Source organism: Chinchilla lanigera, unplaced genomic scaffold (genome assembly GCF_000276665.1).
Source record: "Chinchilla lanigera isolate Chin_1 unplaced genomic scaffold, ChiLan1.0 scaffold00031, whole genome shotgun sequence".
In the NCBI taxonomy this organism is placed as follows: Eukaryota; Metazoa; Chordata; class Mammalia; order Rodentia; family Chinchillidae; genus Chinchilla; species Chinchilla lanigera.
Window position 1 is genome coordinate 19088794 of NW_004955432.1, and position 21380 is coordinate 19110173.

Sequence of the window (21380 nt, forward strand, 5' to 3'; positions counted from 1 at the left end):
GGGGCTGGGCTCTTCAATCTCCAGCGTGCAGACACCCTCTGCACACTTCCTCATCCAACTCTGTGGCTGACCACTGTAAGCCAAACTTGTAATTCCTTGTACATTTGTGTATCTTGTGTTTTATCTGTTTCTCTAGTAAACCCTGACTGATACAGATTTTGGTACCAGAAGCAGGGCTAGAGAAACACAATTATAATGATAGTCTTCTTTAACAGCCTAGAGGTTCCTAAAGTTGGGCCTGCAATTTGATGCGATCTAAAGACACCACGGACACTCCTTCCACTTCAGTGGGGTATATGGATCATCCTTGGCGTGAATTGTTTGACCTACTCTGCCATGTAGATCCATTTGACTATCGTAATTCACCACTTGTGAGATGTCAGCAATTTAGCCACTCTGTGCATGAAAATTTTGAACTTCTTTGGCAGAGCAGGAAATGTAACGATGCTGGCTAGTTGCTCCTAGCCTCCCTGGATAAACTACTGAAGGAAAATAATGAGCCCAAAACATCCACAGGAAGTTTAAAGTCTTCTGGCTGTGAGGACAAATTAATAAAGGAAAATAAGGAGCTCAAAGATTCAAATTCCCTGCTCCAGACACAGGTAAGAAATTTGAAAGTTACTAAGTGTGTCCTGAAGGAAAATCTCCTTTTAACGGAAAGGCTGAGATTGCAGAAACCCAAACAGCCCCTCATAATCCGACTGGCTGAATTGCAACATAAGTTTAATGCTCAGCCTCGAAGGGTGTCGAAGCAAAAGTGAGGGCACTGATCGGAAAGGAATGGGATCCCATAAACTGGGACGGACACGTGCGGGAGGATCCTGAGGAGGCTGAGGATGTTGAGTTCCTAGATGCCGATGAGATTATTTTGGCAGAGGAAGAGATTTCCCCATCCACTACGGCAGAGGCATTGCCGTGTCCACCCTGTGGTGTTGGCATCTCCTAGCAGGCCTGGGGAGACTAATTCTGTGTCAACCAAGCACGATAATGCTGACACTCCTCAGGACCCACACTTACCACCCATTTTTGCCTCTAGGACCATAACCAGACTCAAATCACAGAAGGCTCCTAAGGGTGAGGTACACAGTGTGACCCATGAGGGGGTCCGCTATTCTCCCAAAGAACTTCCTGAGTTTTCTAACTCTTACAAGCAGAGACCTAATGAGCAAGTGTGGGAATGGATTTTACGAGTGTGGGACAATGGTGGAAAAAATGTACACCTGGATCAGGCCAAATTTGTTGATATGGGCTCATTAAGCAGAGATTCTGAATTTAATGTTGCAGCTTGTGGAGTAAAGAAAGGTGTTAACAGTTACCTGGCTGGTTAGCAGAAGTGTGGCTCAAAAGATGGCCCACTGTGAATGAGCTAGAGATGCCTGATGTTCCATGGTTCACTATCGATGAGGGGATTCAGAAGCTTGGGGAAATGGGAATGCTGGAAGGGATCTGTCCAGTTACACCTAATCCTCCATAGTGGGATGATCCAGAAAATGTATGCTTCACTAACACGTTGAGAAACAGATTTGTGAGGGGAGCACCAGCACCCCTGAAGAGCCCTGTCATCGCTCCTCTCTGATGCCAGACCTTATGGTGGGGACTGCGGTTACTCAGATAGGACATTTAAGGGCAACCGGCTTGGCTGGATCCCAGAGTGGCAGAGGTCAGGTGGCAGCACTCAATTGCCAAAGGCAGGGTCCCTGCACTTACTGTAATGGACAGCAAAAACAGAACCCTGACCAGAATAATCCGACATGTGCAGGGCTATAGCATCGGTTGATTACCCATGGTGTTCCCAAAAGTGAAATAGATAGGAAGCCTACATAAATTTGCAGTGTTGCATCCCTGGGGTGATTCCAAAGATTAGTGCACCATCAAGGACTCAAAGGATGCAGGGGTGGTGGTCCCCGCTACATCTCCTTTTAATTCTCCCATTTGGCCTGTGCAGAAGACAGATGGGTCTTGGAGAATGACACTAGATTATTGCAAAGGGCCATGATTCCCTGTTACGAAGTAGTGACTGCAATTGCAGCTGCAGTACCAGATGTGGTTTCCTTGCTTGAGCAGATTAATACATCTCCTGGTACTTGGTATTCAGCTGCTGACTTGGCAAATGCCTTCTTCTCTATACCTGTCCATCAGGACCATCAGAAACAATTTGCTTTCAGCTGCCATGGCCAGCAGTGTACCTTCACTGTCTTACCTCCGGGCTTTATTAACTCACCAGCTGTGTCACAACTCAGTTTGCAGGGATATTGATTGCCTCTCTCTCCCACGAGGTATCACACTGGTCCACTACATCGATATTATGCTGATTGGGCCTAGTGAGCAGGAAGTAGCAGCTACTCTGGACAGCATTTGAGAGTGAGGGGATGGGAAATAAACCCAACAAAAATTCAAGGTCCTTCTACCTCAGCGAAGTTTCTAGGAGTCCAGGGGTGTGGAGCATGTAGAGATATTGCTCCTAAGGTAAAAGACAAGTTGTTGCATCTGGCTCCCCCTACAACCAAAAAAGGGGCACAGAGCCTAGGGGGCTACTTGGGTTTTGGAGTTGTGTGAGGACGATTATGGTTGGGAAGGCCAAATGGACGCCCTTAGACATTCCTCATGTACGTGTCTGACTCTGGCCCATTTACCAAATGACTCAGAAAGCGGCTAGTTTTGAGTGGGGCTCAGAACAAGAACAGGCTCTGCAGCAGGTCCAGGCCGCTGTGCAGGCTGCTCTGCCCCTGGGGCCATATGACCCAGCAGATCCCAATGGTGCCTGAAGTGTCAGTGGCAGGAAGAGATGCTGTTTGGGGTCTCTGGCAGCCCCCATGGGTGAGCTGCAGCGGAGGCCTTCAGGATTTTGGAGCAAGGCTCTGCCATCATCTGCAGACAACTACTCTCCCTTTGAAAAATAGCTCTTGGCCCTAGTGGAAACTGAACGCTTGACCATGGGACACCAGATCACCATGAGATCTGAGTTGCCTATCATGGCCTGGGTATTATCTGATCCACCGAGTCATAAGGTTGAACATGCTCAGCAACAGTCTGTCATTAAATGGAATATTCATGACTGAGGCAGAGCAGGTCCAGAGGGTATAAGTAAATTACATGAGGAAGTCGCCCATATGGGCGACATAAGATACATATGGCTCCTACACCCACTGTATTGCTTTCTGTTTCCAACATACACCTATGGCCTTGTGGGTGTATCATATAATCAGCTGTCAGAGGAAGAGAAGGCTAGGGCCTGGTGTACGGATGGCTCCACACGTTATGCAGGCACCACCCAAGTGGACAGCTGCAGCATTGCTGCCCCTTTCTGGGACATCTCTGAAAGACAGCAGTGAACGGAAATCATCACGGTGAGCAGAACTTCAGGCAGTGCACTTGGCAGTACATTCTGCCTGGCAGGAGAAATGGCTGGATGTGCAACTATATACTGATTCATGGACCATATATGAATCATGGACCATAGCCAATGGTCTGGCTGGATGGTCAGGAACGTGGAAAGAACATAACTGGAAAATTGGTGACAAAGATATCTGGGGAAGAGGTATGTGGATTGACCTCTCCAAGTGGGCAGAGGATGTAAAAATATTTGTTTCCCATGTAAATGCTCACCAAAAGGTGACATCAGCACAAGAAGACCTCAATAATCAAGTGGATAAGATGACCCGGTCTGTGGATAGTGGCCAACCTCCTTCTTCAGCTGCCCCTGTCATTGCCCGATGGGCTCATGAACAGAGTGGCCATGGTGGCAGGGATGGAGGTTATGCATGGGCTCAGCAACATGGACTCCCACTCACCAAGGCTGATCTGGCTACAGCCACTGCTGAATGCCCGACATACCAGCAGCAGAGGCCAGCACTGAGTCCCCGGTATGGCACCATGCCCTGTGGTGATCAACCTGCAACCTGGTGGCAGGTTGATTATACTGGACCACTTCCATCATGGAAGGGACTACGCTTTGTCCTCACTGGTACAGACACGTATTCTGGATATGGATTTGCCTTTGCTGCATGTAACGCTTGTGCCAGAACTACCATCCGTGGACTCACAGAATGCCATATGCACCATCATGGAACTCCACATAGCATTGCCTCCGACCAAGGAACATATTTTGCAGTCAAAGAAGTGAGGCAATGGGCTCATGCTCATGGTATTCACTGGTCTTATCATGTTCCTTACCACCCAGAAGCGGCTGGATTGATAGAAAGGTGGAATGGTCTTTTGAAGACACAGTTAAGGTGTCAGCCAGGTGGCAATAGCTTGCAGGGCTGGGGTAAGGTGCTTCAAAAGGCTGTATATGCATTGAATCAGTGGCCACTATATGGCACTGTGTCTCCCATAGCCAGGATTCATGGGTCCAAGAATCAAGGGGTGGAAGTAGGGATGGTACCACTCACCATTACTCCTAGTGACCCACTAGCAAAATTTCTGCTTCCTGTCCCCACAACCTTATGTTCTGCTGGCTTAGATGTCTTAGTTCTGAGGGGGGAAGGTTTGCACCAGGAAGCACAACAATGATACCGTTGAACTGGAAGCTGAGATTTCCCCGTGGTCATTTTGGTCTCCTCATGCCTCTGAGGAAACGAGCTGAAAAGGGAGTCACAGTGTTGTCAGGGGTAATTGACCCAGATTATCAATGGGAAATTGGACTGCTACTCCACAATGGAGGAAAGAAAGAATATATGTGGAGTGCAGGAGATCCTTTAGGGTGTCTCTTAGTATTACCATGCCCTGTTATTAAAATCAATGAGAAACTACAACAACCTAATATAGGCACAATGAGAAATGGCCCAGAGCCTTCAGGAATAAAGGTATGCGTCACTCCACCAGGGAAAGAACCAAGACCTGCTGAGGTGCTTGCTGAAGGCCAAGGGAATATAGCATGGGTAGTGGAAGAAGGTAGTTCTAGGTGCCAGCTATCACCCTGTGATCAGCTACAGAAAAGAGGATTGTAACTGTACTATTCCTCCCCTAACATGGTTCTAATGTAATATAATGTTGACAGACTTAATACTGGTCCTTAAGGATTATTAAGCTGTTTATAATGTTCAAGTTGTGAAATGATAAGAATAAGCATCACCCAAGGAAAACTTACCTTCTGAGGGAATTAGTGTGTTTATGCTTGTGTATAGAATATTTATAACATATTAGGCATAATTACAAGTATGTCTTTGTATCTGGAAGCTGGTTTAAAGAAATGTGGCTGGTTGCCAAGTTGACAAGGGGTGGGCTGTTATGGCTGATACAGTGTGTTAACTTGAAGAGTCTAGCAGCTTGGCTAAGTGACTCAGCAGTTCTACATCCTGGGGTGAAAAGGACATGCTCTTCCTGCTCTAGGATGTTGTTTATTGTGTCAATGTGAGAAGTTTAGAAGGTTAACTATGTGACTCAGCAGGGTCCCAAGGTCCTTACTTTGTGTTCAGCCTGAGCCTGTGCAAGAGCAAGGCATGGAGATGGTGTGGGTGTAGAGGACCATACCCCGCTAGGGCGGGTAGGCTGCATACAACGAAAGGGAAACGAGGAAGGACTGACTTCTGGTTCTTCAGAGGAACTCCAGTCTTCACCATCAGCTTGGTCATCTCCTGGCCTCTGGTGCAGATGGTTTGGCTTCTGCCTGGGACTCTTCAGCCTTCAGTGTAGACTCTTTCACGTTCGTAGAAGATTCTTCAGTGTTCTGGTACAGACCCATCAGCCTCCTTATATGGACTTGCAAGTGACACTGCAGTGAGCTTCAGGCCTTGGACTGGGCTCTTCAGTCTCCAGCGTTCAGACACCCTCTGCACTTCCTCATCCAACTCTGTGGCTGACCACTGTAAGCCAATCTGTCATTTCTTATACATTTGTGCATCCTGTGTTATATCTGTTTCTCTAGTAAACCCTGACTGATACAGCATGTCATCATGTCCACTCTCCCGTCTACCTTCTCAGCCTCCCTTTTCTCTTCTTTCCCCGTCCCTAACAGCTCCTCTTCTCCTGCCAGGTCTTTTTTTTTCTTTTCCACATGCAGGAAAAAAAATAAAACACTTATTTTTCTGTGCCTGGCTTATTTCACATAACATGATACCCTCTAGTTCTATCCATATTCCACCAAATGACTGAATAATGCCTTTAAATTACACATGTATATTAGCCAAAAAGCCAGCAATTTATTTAATGTGGATACCATATACATATATTATTCTGAAAGGAATAAAGCACAATTACGTAAATGACAAGAAAAGTAGACTTAGATCAACTAGAGGGAAAGTAATAAAACTGTTGATATGATGGATATCTATCTAGACAGCCTACAAGAATCAGATATAAACTAAGAAAATGTAACAGAATTTGGTAAAATAGCAGTATGCGAAAGATACAAAAATCAAAAGCATACACACATACAGATATAATAGTCTCTTATATAATGGAAGGGAAGATCGTATTTACATTGGCCTAATGATGAAATAGCTAAGAATGAATATAAGAAATATGCATAATCAATATAAAAAAAGCTTAAAATATTACTGACTCAAAATTAGAACAAATGGAAACACATCCCTTTTTCATGGATGAGATAATACTATTGGCATTCCCAGTTTATTTAAATAATCAACTTATTTCCAATAAATTAAAAAAAATCAGCTGGAGCAGTTGATTCTAAAATGCATGTGGAAAAACATAAAAGCAAGAATACATAAAAAAAAACTCTGAAAAAGAAAATGGCTTGAGGAGTATGGTGTCACACAGAACAATAGTATAATTGTAAGTCTATGATTGAAATAGTGGTATTAGAGATGGATAAATTATATACCCAGTGAAACACAAAAGAAAGCGTAAAATAGGGCCAATTATGCAGAGAAACTTGGTAAATCATTTAGGTGTCATCAAATCAGAGGAGAAAAGGCATTCTTTTTTATAAGTAACGTTAGGGAAATGGATCATTTGGGGGAGCAGGAAGATTGATGCTTGACAATCATTCCGAACAGGAGAGATATAAATGGAAAAAAGTTAATCAGACAAGCACTAGCAGAAATACAAAGTCTGATCAAAAAATGCAGTGAACAATTTGTTTTATTTTTAAATGTACTGCAGTAGAAGGCACACTGCTGTTAGCCGTCCACAGAACACTCTCCCTCCACACCCGCTCACTGCATCATTCCTGCCATTTTTCTGAAGCAGTCCAGGAGGCCTATTCTTGTATTTTTAGATGCACTGTCATGGCTGCTTCAGTGTCCGGAAGCAATTCAAACTGTTCACCTTTCATGGTCATTTTGACTTCAGGGAAGAGACAGAAGCTGCACAGGGCCGGATCCCACGAATGAGATGACGGAAGACACGCAGTAATGCTCTCAGGAACCTGCCTTTCCATTAAAGAGCCCTTGGCAGGGGCATTCACTGCATTTTTGATCACACTCAGTAAAGATGCTCAGAAAAGGAGTTCCAGAACTGCTTCAGAAAATGGCCAGAATGACAGAGTAACTATCGTAAAGTGAAGCAGGGCATTCTGAGGAGAATTAACGGCAGTATGTCTTTTACTGCAGTACGTTTTAAAAATTACCATATAGTTTGATCACGTCTTGTAAGTGAGTAACAAAAATTTCTAGCTGGAAGTCAGGGAAGGTTTTTCAATTTTTTTTTATTTTTATGACAAAATAATTGTACATAATTATGGGGTATGGTGCGACACTTCTATACATGTATACAGCTTATAGTATTTACAATGTGTATGGTATAAAAGTTTTCTAAAATGACAAAAATATAAAGGCAGCAAAAGAGACAGACATGCCTGATTAGGTAAAAACAGAAACCTTCTGCACGGCAACATGAAGACGTGCACAGAGAAGACAGAAACAAAATCAAAGGTACAGAGCGCACGTCTCTAACTTACATGAAGAGGTCTTAAAAAAATCAAGAGTAAGTGGACCAAAAACTGATTTAAAAGTACCAAAAAATGATCACCTCATTCACAGGATAAAAGGAAGCAATGATTTCTATATATGTATGACAAAGCGATCTGTCCCATAGAGAAATATAAAATAAAGCCACAAAGACACCAATTCTCATGTAACAGTAAAAATTCAACAACAGGCTAATGTATTCTTTTGGGAAACTTATGGAGACACAGGTATTCTCAGTCTTTTGTTGGTACAATTACAAAATGATATAATCTCGACAAAGGGCAAATTACCAATCTTTAAACCTTGCAATTCAACATGGAAGACTCTACAAAGAAGGCCAAAAACACAAGCACAGCTACCTGCTATAGCGCTGTGTCTAACGGCACAGCATGTCAATGACTCATGAAAATGAGGAAGGTGTTTACCTGTGGTGGTTGGTTTTGGCTGCCAGGATGAGGCTACGGGCTCCCCAGAAAATTGGTCAAACATGACCCTGGGCGTTTTTTGAGATTTTTTTCCATAAGCTTAATATTTAAACTGGTAGAGGAAAGCCGACTTCCTTTCCTAAATGAGACAGGCCTTATCCAATCACTTGAAGGCCTAAAAAGAACAAAAAGGCTGACTCTCCCTGGAATGGTTAAAGAATGCTTCCGGCCTTACTGCCTTCAACTGGGACATCAGTTTTCGCCTTCCTGACTTCAGACTCAAAAACCGCAACCTCAGCTCTGCCTTGCTGTTCGGCCCACCAGGCTTTGGACTAGGATTGTAACATCAGCTCTCCTGGGTCAGTACTGTCTCACCTTCCCTACAGAGCTTCAGGCTTGTCAGAGTCCCTCAACATAATTCTTTAACTGTATAAATGTATTCACATACACACAGAGACACACTTCCTGTTGCCTGTTTCCCTGGAAACCACGGATATAATCCCAACGGCGTGATCCCCCAATACACTGCTGAGCGTAACACAACAGGCGGAATACAGTATGTTACCCGTAGAGATGAGAAAGAGTAGACATGTACTTGTTTGTGTGTGAATGTCTGTATTTTTGCAAAAAGTCATTGGCCAGGATAAATAAGGAGCAGCTGAAGATGGTTACCTACAAAAAGCAGGGGTAAATGAAGAAAATTAAAGGGAGACTTCTGAGTGTACCATCTTATTGCTTTGACTTTGACTACTTAAATATTTGTATGCTTTAAATTTAAAAATGAGAAATCTATAAATCTGAAAAAAAAACCCCAACTGCACAGCAAACTGACAATCTGACATACAGAAAGAACTGCTTTCTTTTTGCACTACCAGAGATTGAACTCAGGGCCTCCCACACGCCAGGCAAGCGCTCTACCACTACACTACACCTGCACCCCAGTGTTGAATTTTTATCCTAAGACAGGATCTTGCTACATTTCCCAGGTCAGCCTCCATTACCGGTGATACACTGTGTAAAGCTGAGGAGTCTAGAAACTTAACTAAGTAACTCAGCAGTTCTACATCTTTGGGTAAGAAAGACTCGCCCTCACCCCTTTAGAATGTGGATCATTGTGTCAACTTGAGAAGTTTAAAAGTTGAACTAAGTGACTCCCCAGGGGGCAGGGTTATTACTTGTGAACACCCTCAGCCTGTGGAAGAGGAGGGCACTGAGACGGTGTGGGCATGGGCGGGCAGCCCACACACAATATAAGGGAGAAAAGAGGCTTGTTTTGTCCCTTTTTGCTCTTGCTGCTTTTGCTGTCTTCTGCCGCCTTGAACTGTTGCCCTCTGCCATGCGCCACCCCGCCTGGAGCCAGCTGACTATGGACTAAAAGTTCCACAAACTGTAAGTTAAATAAACCTTTCCTTCCTTAATTTTGGGTGTTGGTATTTTGTCTCAACAAGGAGAAAAAAATAATGAAGACAGCCTCAAACTTGTGATCTTTCTGCCTCAGTCTCCTGACCATCTGGAACCGCGGGTGTGTGCCACTGAACCTGCTCAAGTAAGTTTTAAACATAATATGTGTTTTAACATGTTCTGATACATAGTTCAATCCGTTCCAAAGATAAAATAACTGCAAAGAAATCTTAAACTTCATTCCATCATTTTATTTTTAGGAGTTAGACTGTTATTACAATTTTGAAACTTTTAAAAAGTTTATTTGTAAATCAATGAATAAAATGTGCTACGTAGAACTAATTCCTTTAGTGCAACAGAAAACAAATATAAAACAAAAGTTAAGCACAACCCTTGTTGGGATATTTGCATATATATAATGTGATATCTTGGGGATGGGACCCAAGTCTAAACACAAAATTCATTTCTGCTTTATGTACACCTTATATACATAGCTCGAAGGTAACTGTAAGCAATATATTTAACCTTTTGGGCATAAAAAAAGTTTCATGGTGTGGAACTTTCCACTGACGGTATCACATTAGCACTCAAAAAACTTCAGATTTTAGAAGAGGGATATGGGGGACTGTGGTGTGTGTGTGTGTGTGTGTGTGTGTGTGTGTGTTTTCTAACTCTATTCCCCAAAAAAAGTTGAAAAAGAAAGGATACTCAGCAGAACAGCTATGGCCCAGCTCTCACTTCCTAAATGCTACTTTCTCTCACAAGAAAGCAGGGCTTCCTGAAGAAATAGCTTGATTGCAGGTCCTGTGTGGGGAAAGTTAAGATTCAGTAAGACAGAAACTGGACAGACAGAAAGTGTTCAAAGATGATGTCAAGATAAAGAATGCAACTTTGATGGCTTCCCTATGGAATTATATACACACACACACAAAATGCAAACTAACTGATAGGCAAATAGAATAAATAAAAATCTAAGACACTGTAGTGATATTCCAAAAATGTTTGAAAATCTCACTTGCCATAATTATAATTGACTATTACAAACCAATTACTTATTATGAAAATTGGCAACTATGTAAACTGAAAGACTTACACAGATATGTACATTTCTGTCCAACTTTAATAAGGAACAAATAATCATTCTCTGTTTATTAAGGAAACTGGGCCCAGAATATGGCTCAGTGGCACAGTGCCTGCCTGGCAAGCACAAGGTCCTGAGTTCGATTCCTGGTACCAAAAAAATAAGTAAATAAGTAAATCAAGGAAATTGTTTAGTTACAAAAGAATGCTGGCTAACAGATATCAAAGAATGATAAAAGTTAAAATCATTACTTTGCAATTGCAAATGAAATATTTAACAAGCAGAAGCTTTGTTGAAAGCTTACTGAGACAAAATGGATCCACAGCTCAAAATGTCCGCCTGCACATAACTAGTTCATTACAAAAAGAAAATACAGGTTTACAATGGAAGGATGTGGTAGGTAACTAACACCTTACCCAGTGCTAACATTACCATTCTAATAATGGACAACCTACAGTAACAGCCCATAATAGGGTGCAACATGAAGCACAGTCTCATCTAACAACTGTTCATCATCTTGCAAAAACACTTGACCGGCTTCAACCTTTGTGACCCAATTTTCTGTCTCAAGCAGTAAGAGATTGAAGAAGCCGCTAAGTGACACCCTGAGGAAGCAATCGCATAAATTCTGAACGGAAGACACAAAACCAGTTTCACATTAGGATACAATTATATATCCTCTCCTAGTTCTTCTCTAACTTGAAAAAGAATTGTATATAATCTAAAAAAATATCTTATTAGGAAGTCAAAAGAGTGAACGTGGAAAGAGGTCTAAAGGAATGAAACTGCAGAGACGGACAAGCCTTTCCGAAAGGAAGAGCGACCACAGCACCGGGGGCGATTGCTGAAGTGGTTCCCGCGCAGCGCAGGACCCAGCAGCTTCTAGGAAAGCGCGTGGACTGCTGGGCCGCACGGCAACTCAGCGCTGTAAAGGTCACCTCGGTGGTATGATAGACCGGAATCTCCAAGAAACCCAAGGACAGATGTTGTTCTCCCTATTCATGCTCTGATTACCTCCGTTACCCCAAGGTCTACTTACAAGTATGTGAAGGCTGAGAATGGGACTAAAAAGCAGGAAGAAAGACCTTGGACTTACGTCCCCGGATGTTACACCTTTGGTCCTGTACGATATGTAGAACAAGATTCAGTCACTCTCGAAGTATCAGAAACCAGAAGTGAATGGAGGCTAAACAGAGAATCAAGTTCTCCCCCAGCCAGCTCTACTCTGATGGAAACCGTGTTCAGTCTTACAACCTAGCTGGTTGTCTGAAAAAGCTTGTGTCATTCTGGGGAAAAATAATGTGACAACCGCTTCTAACGCAATGCCAGGATTTTTAAAAATTACCACATACACAGTGAAGGAAGGAAAATGATCTACGGTAAAAAGCAAGAAGCCAAAAGAAACAGACTTACATATAAACCACGTTCAAACGAGAAGTTTTATAAATTTGTCTAAATAAAATAAAGGAAGAATAAAGCAAGTAGGTGGAGATAGAGAACTTCAATAAAAAATAAAACTTGAAGAGTCAAATAATTACTATACAAAAACTAAGAAAAATGATAGTGACATCTTAACAGTGTTTTTATTAGTCCGTGTTTGTAGCATACAATGTTTCCGCTCCTTGTGGGAACTGGTACGTGTACATATTATACCCTAATTCCCTGTTCATCCCCTTCCCTTCCCCTCTCCCCCGACCTGTCCAGGTTCTGATGCCCTTTCTTGTGTGTGCATGTGTGCGTGTATGTGTGTGCGCCTGTGTGTAAGCGTGCTCACACGTTTGCAGTGCGTAACGTTTATATTCCTGTAGGGAGAGGGCACCATGTACACAGCACATCATTTCTTTTTTTAATCCTCTTTCCCCTCTCTTCCCCCATCTCTTGATCCCCTTCCCATCTGAGAAAAATCTACTGTCCTACTTCCTATCACCTATCGCTTGCTCTTTATGTACAACTTGTGCTTCTCACATGAGAGAAACCCTGAGATATTTAAGCTTTGTGTTTATTTCACTTAACACTACGGTCTCCAGGTGCATCCGTTTTCCTACAAATGACTCAAATTTATCCTTCTTTATGGCACAGTAGTACTCCATTGTGTTTAAGTAACAGTTTCTTTACCCATTCATCTGGTGATGGACATATAAGCTGCTTCCAAGATTTAGCTATTATAGACTGTGCTGCTATAAACTCGGGTATGTACGTATCATTGCAATGTAGTATCTTCAACTCTTTTAGGAAGACTCCTAGAAGAATAGGTGGGTCAACTGGAATTTCTAGTTTCAGTTGTTTGAAGAATTTCCACACTGATTTCCACAGTGGGTGCACCAGTGTACATTCCCACCAAGCGTGCAGAAGCTGCCCGCTCCCTGCAGCCTTGCCAGCATCGGTACTGTGTTTGATTTCTTGATGATGGCATCTCAGTGTTGTTTAATTTCCATTTCTCTCACTGAGAAAGGAGGCAGGGTGTGGCAAAGTTGGCTGGGGAAGAACGTGGTACTTGTTAATTACAAGATCCCAGAACAGTGTCAAGTAATTCCCAGTCCCCCATACATACAACTTTTTGTGGGTTCCCCAAATGTAGATGACACGTAAGGACACATGCCATGGGAGCCTCCTGTCACCACTCTTCACGGTCGCCCACATGGCTCCCCCCACACACAGGGGACACGTTTGTTTTTGCTTTTACCCCTGTCTCTCGTCTGGCCCAAGTTCGCTCCGCAATGCCAGCTTCTCCCTCACCCCGCCACTCCGCACTTTTCAAATGGACTTCTGGCACCATTTTTGGTTTGTCTCACTCTTTGTTCAGGGCAAGAAGGACCTGGAATATGTTTAACTGCTGAGCTACTTCTGAAGGAGCTACCCGCCAGTGTCATGACCAGTGACGTGGAGCATTTTTCATCTATCTGTTGGTCACTTCTGCGTCTGCTTCTGTGAAGTGTCTGTTCACTTCACTTGCCCACTTTTTGACTGGCCCTTTAATGTACAGGGGTCTAATTTTTTGACTACTTTATATATTCTAAATATCAGTCCTCTATCTGCGCAACAGCCGGAAAAACTTTTCCCCATTCTGTTCATTGTCTTTTCCCTCCGTGGGCTGTTCCTTTGCTGTGCAGAAGCTTTTTAATCTGACATGGTCCCATTTGTTGATTCCCAGTCCTGTTTCCTGCGCAAACAGGGTTCTGTTCAGAAAGTCCTTGCCTTTGCCCATGACATCCACAGTGTCACCTCTGTTGCCTCCCTGAAGGTTAAATGTTTCTGTTCCAACATTTCGTCCTTTGATCCATTCGGATTTTAGTTCAGTACATACGAGAGATAATGGGTCTAGACTGAGTCTTCTGCATGTGAAAATCCGGTTTTCCCAAAACCATTATTAAAGAGATCGCCTTGCCTCTGGTGTACGCTGTTGGCCCCTTTGTCAAGGATCAAACAGTTGAATGCGCTTGGAGTTGTTTCGGTATCCTCCACTCTCTTCCACTCATCCATGTCTGTTTTTTGTCCCTATCATGCTGTTTTTAATCACAGTAACTTTTCTTAAACTTTTAAAATTTATTTTTATTTTAAAGAGAAATTTTAAAAAGATTCAAAACAAGAAAATAGCAGGGTAACAACGGTTAATACATTGCACATTGTTATCTTTAAATTAGTTACTCAGAGTATGAGGTAGTGGCATTTAACTGTCCAAACAATATTAGTATAAATCTTTCTGTTCAATGAACTAAGAGAGATTAGTAGTATAGCTATCGTATCTTTTATACACATGTACACATATATACCTCTATATAGAGTTTTTTTTTTTGTTTTTCCCTTCCTTCTTTTCTCATTCCCCAATTCTACCTTCTCCTTCCTTTTGAAGTTTCTTCCCATTTTACAATATCTATTGTACATTTTGGGTCTTATTTACTCTTTTAGCTTCTCACACTAGGGAGATAATACAGTGTTTACACATGTGCATCAGGTTTATTTCACTTATGAATGTGGTCTCCAGTTATATCCACTTAAAAGACCACAACTTCTTTATCCGTTCCTTGGTTGATGGGCATTTGGGTTGCTTCCAAGATCTAGCTCTTACAAATTGCATAGCTATAAACACGGGTGCACATATATCACTGTGGTAGTATTTTTAATTCTTCTAGGAAGACACCCAGGGGGAAATAGCTGAGTAGGATGGGACCTCCAATAATCACAGTAGCTCTGTAATGTAACTTTAAATCAGGATTGTGACACCTCCTGCTTCACTCTTATTCCCTGGAATTGCTTTCGCTATTTCTGGGTCTCTTCTGGTTCTACATGAATTTTAGGACTGTTCTATTTTAGTGCTGTGAGCAATACTCTTGGCATTTTGATTGGGATTGCATTAAGTCTGTATATCAGTTTTGGAAGTATGGCCATTTTGACTAAATTAGTTCTGGCTATCCAGGAACAGGGATATCTTTCCATTTATGTCCTCTTTGATATCATTTTCCAGAGTGCTATAGTTTTCTTTCCTTTCCTTTTTGTTTTTTTGCGTCAGGGTCTTGCTATGCAGTTCAGGCTGGTCTTGAGCTCACTTTGTAAGCCCAGAGTGGTCTCGAACTTGCAAAGATCCTCCTGCCTCAGCCTCCCAAGTGCTGGGATTACAGGTATGTGCCAGCACACCCGGCACTATAATTTTCATTGTAGAGGTCTTTCATTACCTCAGGTTGGTTAATTACTAAGTAGTTTTCCTCACTGTAATATGAATTTCCCCCCCTTTAATTTCTTTCTCAGTGGGTTCACTATTAATGTACAGGAAAACTATTCACTTTTTTTGTGTTGATTTTGTATCTCACTACATTATTGAATTTGATTATTAACTCTTAACAGAGTTTTCTGGAGCTAGTGAAGGAAAAGAAATTATCATGATCAGAGCAGAAATCAATACAATTGAAACCAAGAAGAACACAAAGAACTAATGAATAGAAGAGCTGGTTTCTCAAAAGAGTAAACAAAATAGATAAACACTTAGCCAATTTAACAAAAAAAAACAAAAAACAAAAAACAAAACAGGTGAGAAAAGACCTGTAGAGGACATTCTTTAGTTTATCTTTCAGTGTTTTACCGATGTGGGACTTCGGGCCTGACCAAGCCATATGATTGTTTGATTCTGGAGGAAGTCTAGCAAAAGCACTGGTGTGAAGGAAATGATAGCAGGACCCGTGTCCCTGTGGAAAGCCGCCAGACAGCACTAGATGCCTTGCTGAGATCTGCCCGAAGGAATGATAACACGATGGCTACCTAAGTCAAGTCTCATTCCTGTGATAACTAAGTTGTAGGGTCCTTGCTAAACCTGTTGATTCCTCCCAGTTGCTCTGCTGCTTCCTTTGTTCTTTCTCAATAAAAGGTTACTGAAAATGGTAACCGGGGCGACAGTCCTGGAGGCTGAAGCCCACTGACCCCGTAACTTTGCCTCTTGGTTTTCATTTCATCCGTGGGCACCTCGATCCAGGGACCTGGCACCTCAGACAGAAACAGACTATACACCAACATAAAGACCCCACACAGCACAATTAGAAATGGAACAGGTGAAATTACAACTAATCCTCACCCTAACCCTCACCCTCGCACGTTATAAAAAATAAAATCCTGTCATTCCTGTTGTCAAAACACCCAACCACTTCCTGTTTGTTTTTTTTTGTTGTTGTTTTTTGTTTTTCTCCGGTACCGGGAACCGAACTCATGACCTTGTGCTTGCCAGGCAGGCGCTTTGCCGCTGAGCTAAATCCCCAGCCCCCCACTTCCTGTTTGTTTCAGGAAAGCCAGAGGCTGAGCAATGGCTGACCAGATCCCACAAACCCAGCTGCCCCGTCCCACTTTCCAGCACTCTGCCCTTCCCTTTCTGCCGCAGTGGCGCTGGTCTCCTCGCAGTGCTGAATCTGCACTGTGTGCTTCTGCCGGATGCGTTTGGACTTTTAAGGGCCGAGAGGCTGGGCTGCGGTCTTATTTCATCTCTCCTGTGTGTTATCACTTCAGTGAGACCTTTTTTCTCCACCTTACTTAAAATTATTTTTCCTTGATTAATTTTTCTTACAGCCATTACCACCATCTGACTGGTATATACTTAATTAATGTACTACTTACTTCTTACCTCTCACCCCACTGGTGTGTATGATTCAAAAAAGCAAGGATTTTTATACTGGGTTGATTTTGTACTACCGGTGTTTACAACATGACTGGTACAAAGCAGACACTTGATAAACATTGCTTGTTTAGTGAGTAAGTAAAAGACCTACTACGGTCTGGGTCCTAATTGTGTCAAGAGGGTCCATGTGTGACAAACCTGGTCCCGGAAGATTATGGAACTATGCTACCAGAGATTATGGAACTTTGGGGGAGCCCCACAGGTAGGGTTTTAGGTTTTGGGGGCGTGCGCTCAAAAGGAACACTGCAGCCCAGTCTCTCTCCTCTTTCTTTGCTCCCTGGCCACACCGTGAGACGCTTTGCTCTGTCGAATATAACCACCTTCCCGCAGCCCCGAAAGCAACGAAGCCAAGTGATTACAAAGTGGGGCCTCCAAAACGGTGAGACAAAATAAACCTTCGTTCTTTGTAAGGTGATCATCTCAGGTATGTGTTATAGTGAGGGAAAACTAATGGGATAACTAAGTTAAGAACATTTCCTCTGAACTGTTAAATAAATGAAACATGCATTACTAATTTTAAAATGAGAAAATAAATTTTTAACAAAAATAATAGAAAGGAAACATAAACCTGAAGTTAGCATAAATGTATTGTTCATGAAAAAAATAATGCTTATTTTTTGGGGGAACTCATTTTTAAATTCAGTCAATATAAAAAATCCTATAATTTTACTACATTAAGAGAATTACTACTAACAATATTTCATTTTCTGATGTTATTAACACAAGAATTTATGAGAAAATACACATCCAAAGTCAACATAAATGCTGAAATGTCTTGAATCATATATTACAAATTCAAGATTTTAAAATATTTCAGATGTTTTAAAATTTTTTGTTTCTTAAACATTCATGCATGAAGTCAACCATTAAATCTTTCAAATTTTAACTGTATTAATGTTTAAAAGTGGGAGTGTATATAGTTCAATGGTAGAGAGCTTGCCTAGCGTTCATGAGTCTAGCACTAAAAAAGAAAAAAAATATACATACACACACATACATATGTATACTTGTACGCTATGTACACACATACATAATGTATTAATGTTTAAAGATATTAAATGGATTTAAAGACATATTTTCAGGAAATAAAGCAAAATTAAAAGTTATGCAAAGAAAAACATTCTGATAAAGAGTGAAATATATGTAGGGAAAGGGAAGCAAGAAGGAGAAAGGTTATTTAAAAGGTGTCATCTGAGGACAGTATTTCTAGTTTACCATTTCAGTACAAGGCATTCTACGCAGCACTGCTTAGGTCTGCAAGTTTGAAAGCACGTCAGGAGCGGAAAGCGTCCGTTTCGCGAAGACACTCACCTGCAGCACCACTCGATGCGGCCCTCGCCCTCGCAGGTCTTGGCCCAGTGGCTATCCGCCAGGTTCTTCATGGCGACGGCGTACTCACAGAGCGTCTCCTCGTCCTCACAGTGCTCCCTCCAGATCTTCTCGAAGTCCCCCACTAAGAGCAGAGAGAGGAGAGGGTTAAGTGAACTTGAACACGTCTGTCATTTCGGCAAAACCTGCAACAGTTCAAAAATAAAGTACGACAAATCATGAAGTAAAACAATGAAGTCTTAGAACGTGTTTTAAAAGTTCCTTTGAATAAAAGATGTAGCATTTTAACTATCACTTAATAATCAATTATGCTAGTTTTAATAGATTTGTGAAGCCGAACATCACTGATAAAATGTAGTCATACGTGTATATAAAATGAATTTAGACTCAAGAACAGTAAGTTTACGGTAAGCTCCATTTCCAATGAGTTAGAGCTGGGCGTGGCGGCGCACACCTGTAATCCCAGCACCTGAGAGGCTGAGGCAGGAGCATCACTGCGAGTTTGAGGCCAGCCTGGGCTACAAAGCGAGTACAAGGCAGCTAGGGTACACAGTGAGACCCTATCACACAAAAATCCCGAAGTAAATTACATAAATAAGAGTCTATGCACATATTATGATTGACGAAAATGCCAACAAGCAAACAAAATTTTTTGCAAATTCTCAAATAAAAGTCCTTTCATTTCAGCAAACACCCTTCAGATGTAACTGTCAGGTCTCCAAACATAACCACACAAACGGAAGTTTTAAAGCAATGTCTCGCTTAATGATACTTTCACACACCTATGAGGGTTCATAACACCACTCCTGACTTATTCACCAGATCTGACGCTAAAAGGTTCAGTACGTTACAGTACGACTCTGAAGGTTCTTTATCAATTGTTAACATATCTTCAATTTTAGAGGGTCCTTTATTTGAATTTCAGTTCCACTATCTTATATAATATGAATTTCAGTTCCACTCTCTTATATAATATTCTACTATCTAATATAATAAACATATATGCACGTGTACCCTATGTGCTGTAAATACCAGGCACTCGAAGAGAAGTTCTATGATCAAATATATTTTAGAAAAGCTGTATTTAACACAAATAAATTTCCTTTCTGTCAAAGAGTTCAAATTCTATAGAAGGTATAACTTAGAACAAAGATCTGAGTATGAGCAGTTTACTTGGAGAGCTCCCAAAGCACAAAGAGTCAGGAAATGGCTAGAAAAACAAGGAAAGAAGAACAATTAACAGTACCAGACTGCATTATGAAAGTTCTGCTGTCACAGAGAAGCACACACAATGCTTCTGAAACTGTACCTAAAGGATGGGACAGTGGAGCATTTAACAGCCCGTCCTCTATTAACTGTGGAAAGACAGCAAACCCCGCTCTAGTATGCCCTCAGACCGCGGCAGTGAGTAAGGGGGTGAGCTCACTGGCTTCCAGCAGAACCAGGGAGCGGCAGAACAGAAAGGAGAGCAGCACACATTTACACCCGAACTTTGTCAGGGCTGGTGACCGGGTCCAGGGCCCGTCCACGCCAGTTGTGGACTAGGAGGATGTTATATGGGGCACTCCTGGCACCTGTTAGCAATTCTTAGAGTCCTTACCATGTCATTTGCATACTTTGAAACTCCATCTACTCTGTAATTATCTCCTGGCTAAAAGATGTAAAGACAACTGTAAACACATATAAATCTACTGCCCTATAGCTTTTTAGACGACCTTTGTTTTTTCACACTCAACAAAACTGTGTTTGAATACTGTTCTGTGGAGTTCAAAGGGAAAAAGTGTCTGCTCCACTGATGTTTTAAGGAAGGATTCAAATCCCGTCCACAGGCTTACTCATTTAAACTTCTGCGGACAACTTCAATCTTAATGTTTCATTAACAGTGCAGTCTGCAGACTCTCAGAGTCTGCCGACACTGGGAGTGCGTATATATTTAATTGAGAACAAACAATGACATTTAAAAAATGAAACTTTATATATTTTTCATTCTATCAACAGATATGCCAAAAAAAAATACTCTGTTAAACACTACAGAGAATAAAGTTAATAAGCAGGTATAAACATCAAAAGAAGAAGAAAGTACATGTAAATATAATGTAGTAGTAATGTTATGATAAAAGAGACACAAACCCAACATGTTCCCTATGCCACATATAAAGCACCCTAAAACCAGAATCGTTAATTGGCATAAAGGGACGTATTAGCCGAATTTGAAAAGCAGGTGCTCCAAGAAACACAGTGTGGGCTCTCATAAGAAAAAAACACATTATGTTCTACAACTGGGAACACTTATGTTCCTCCTGAAGGGGTGGAAACCCATGCAATTTATGAGTTTATAGTAAGTTCCCTCTTGGGTCTTGAAACCAGCATTTCTAGTTCACGTATTTATTCAGTAATGCATCAAAACCGAAGTACTAAGTACCGTATACGCTAAATATCTAGTGGTTACAAAGCTGAACAAAAAACACAGCTGCCTTTTACTTACGAAAAATTTTCACTTTCTGGAATACCTGGAAAACTCTAGCAGACAAACATGACAAAATGGGAAAAAAAATAGTTTTTATAGCACTGAAAATAATGTACTCAACCATTAACTAGGCTGTATTCAAAATATTCTGTGATTTGGGCTGTGAAAGCCACAAACAGTTAAAGATAACAACATCCAGGATACAAACTCAAATTTCTTCTCCTGGTCTGGTCAAACTGCACACACAAAAATATGTTAAAACTTGATTTTAAGGGATATTTTGTGCAAGCAATTTGACCAAGTCAGCAGAGGAAACTTGCAAACCAGTGTCAAAATGACAATACTTCTCATTATCAAATGGTAAATCAAGAACTAGAACTCTCTGAGGCCTGCTGAAAGATGTAGTGAATATAAGGGATTGTTCAAATTCAATCAGTCCAAATTTACAACGAATTACCAATTAGCTTTATGATTTATTTTAATATCGTAGCTTTTGTGAATGACTACAACTTCTTGTGATTAATGACCCATTTTTTTAACTCACTTCATATAGGCATTCTAGAAAAAACAAATGTGTCAAAGAGAAGATATGAATATCTCAAATAAGTGTATTTACCCACCTACAGAAAATTCAAAATTACTTTTGGCAAGT

The 21380-nt window shown here is 41.5% G+C and overlaps 1 protein-coding gene across 1 annotated transcript in view; it reads right to left on the minus strand.

Moving 5' to 3' along the window:
• The window catches only part of LOC102003997 (chromosome unknown open reading frame, human C7orf60), a gene marked incomplete at its 5' end in the record, with an annotated part of 61058 nt that extends 42673 nt beyond the window's left edge, over positions 1 to 18385 (minus strand). The window contains 1 exon segment of the mRNA XM_013516035.1: positions 18244 to 18385. Within this exon segment, the coding sequence (XP_013371489.1) occupies positions 18244 to 18385 (142 nt within the window).
• Between the last annotated feature and the right edge of the window lie 2995 nt (positions 18386 to 21380).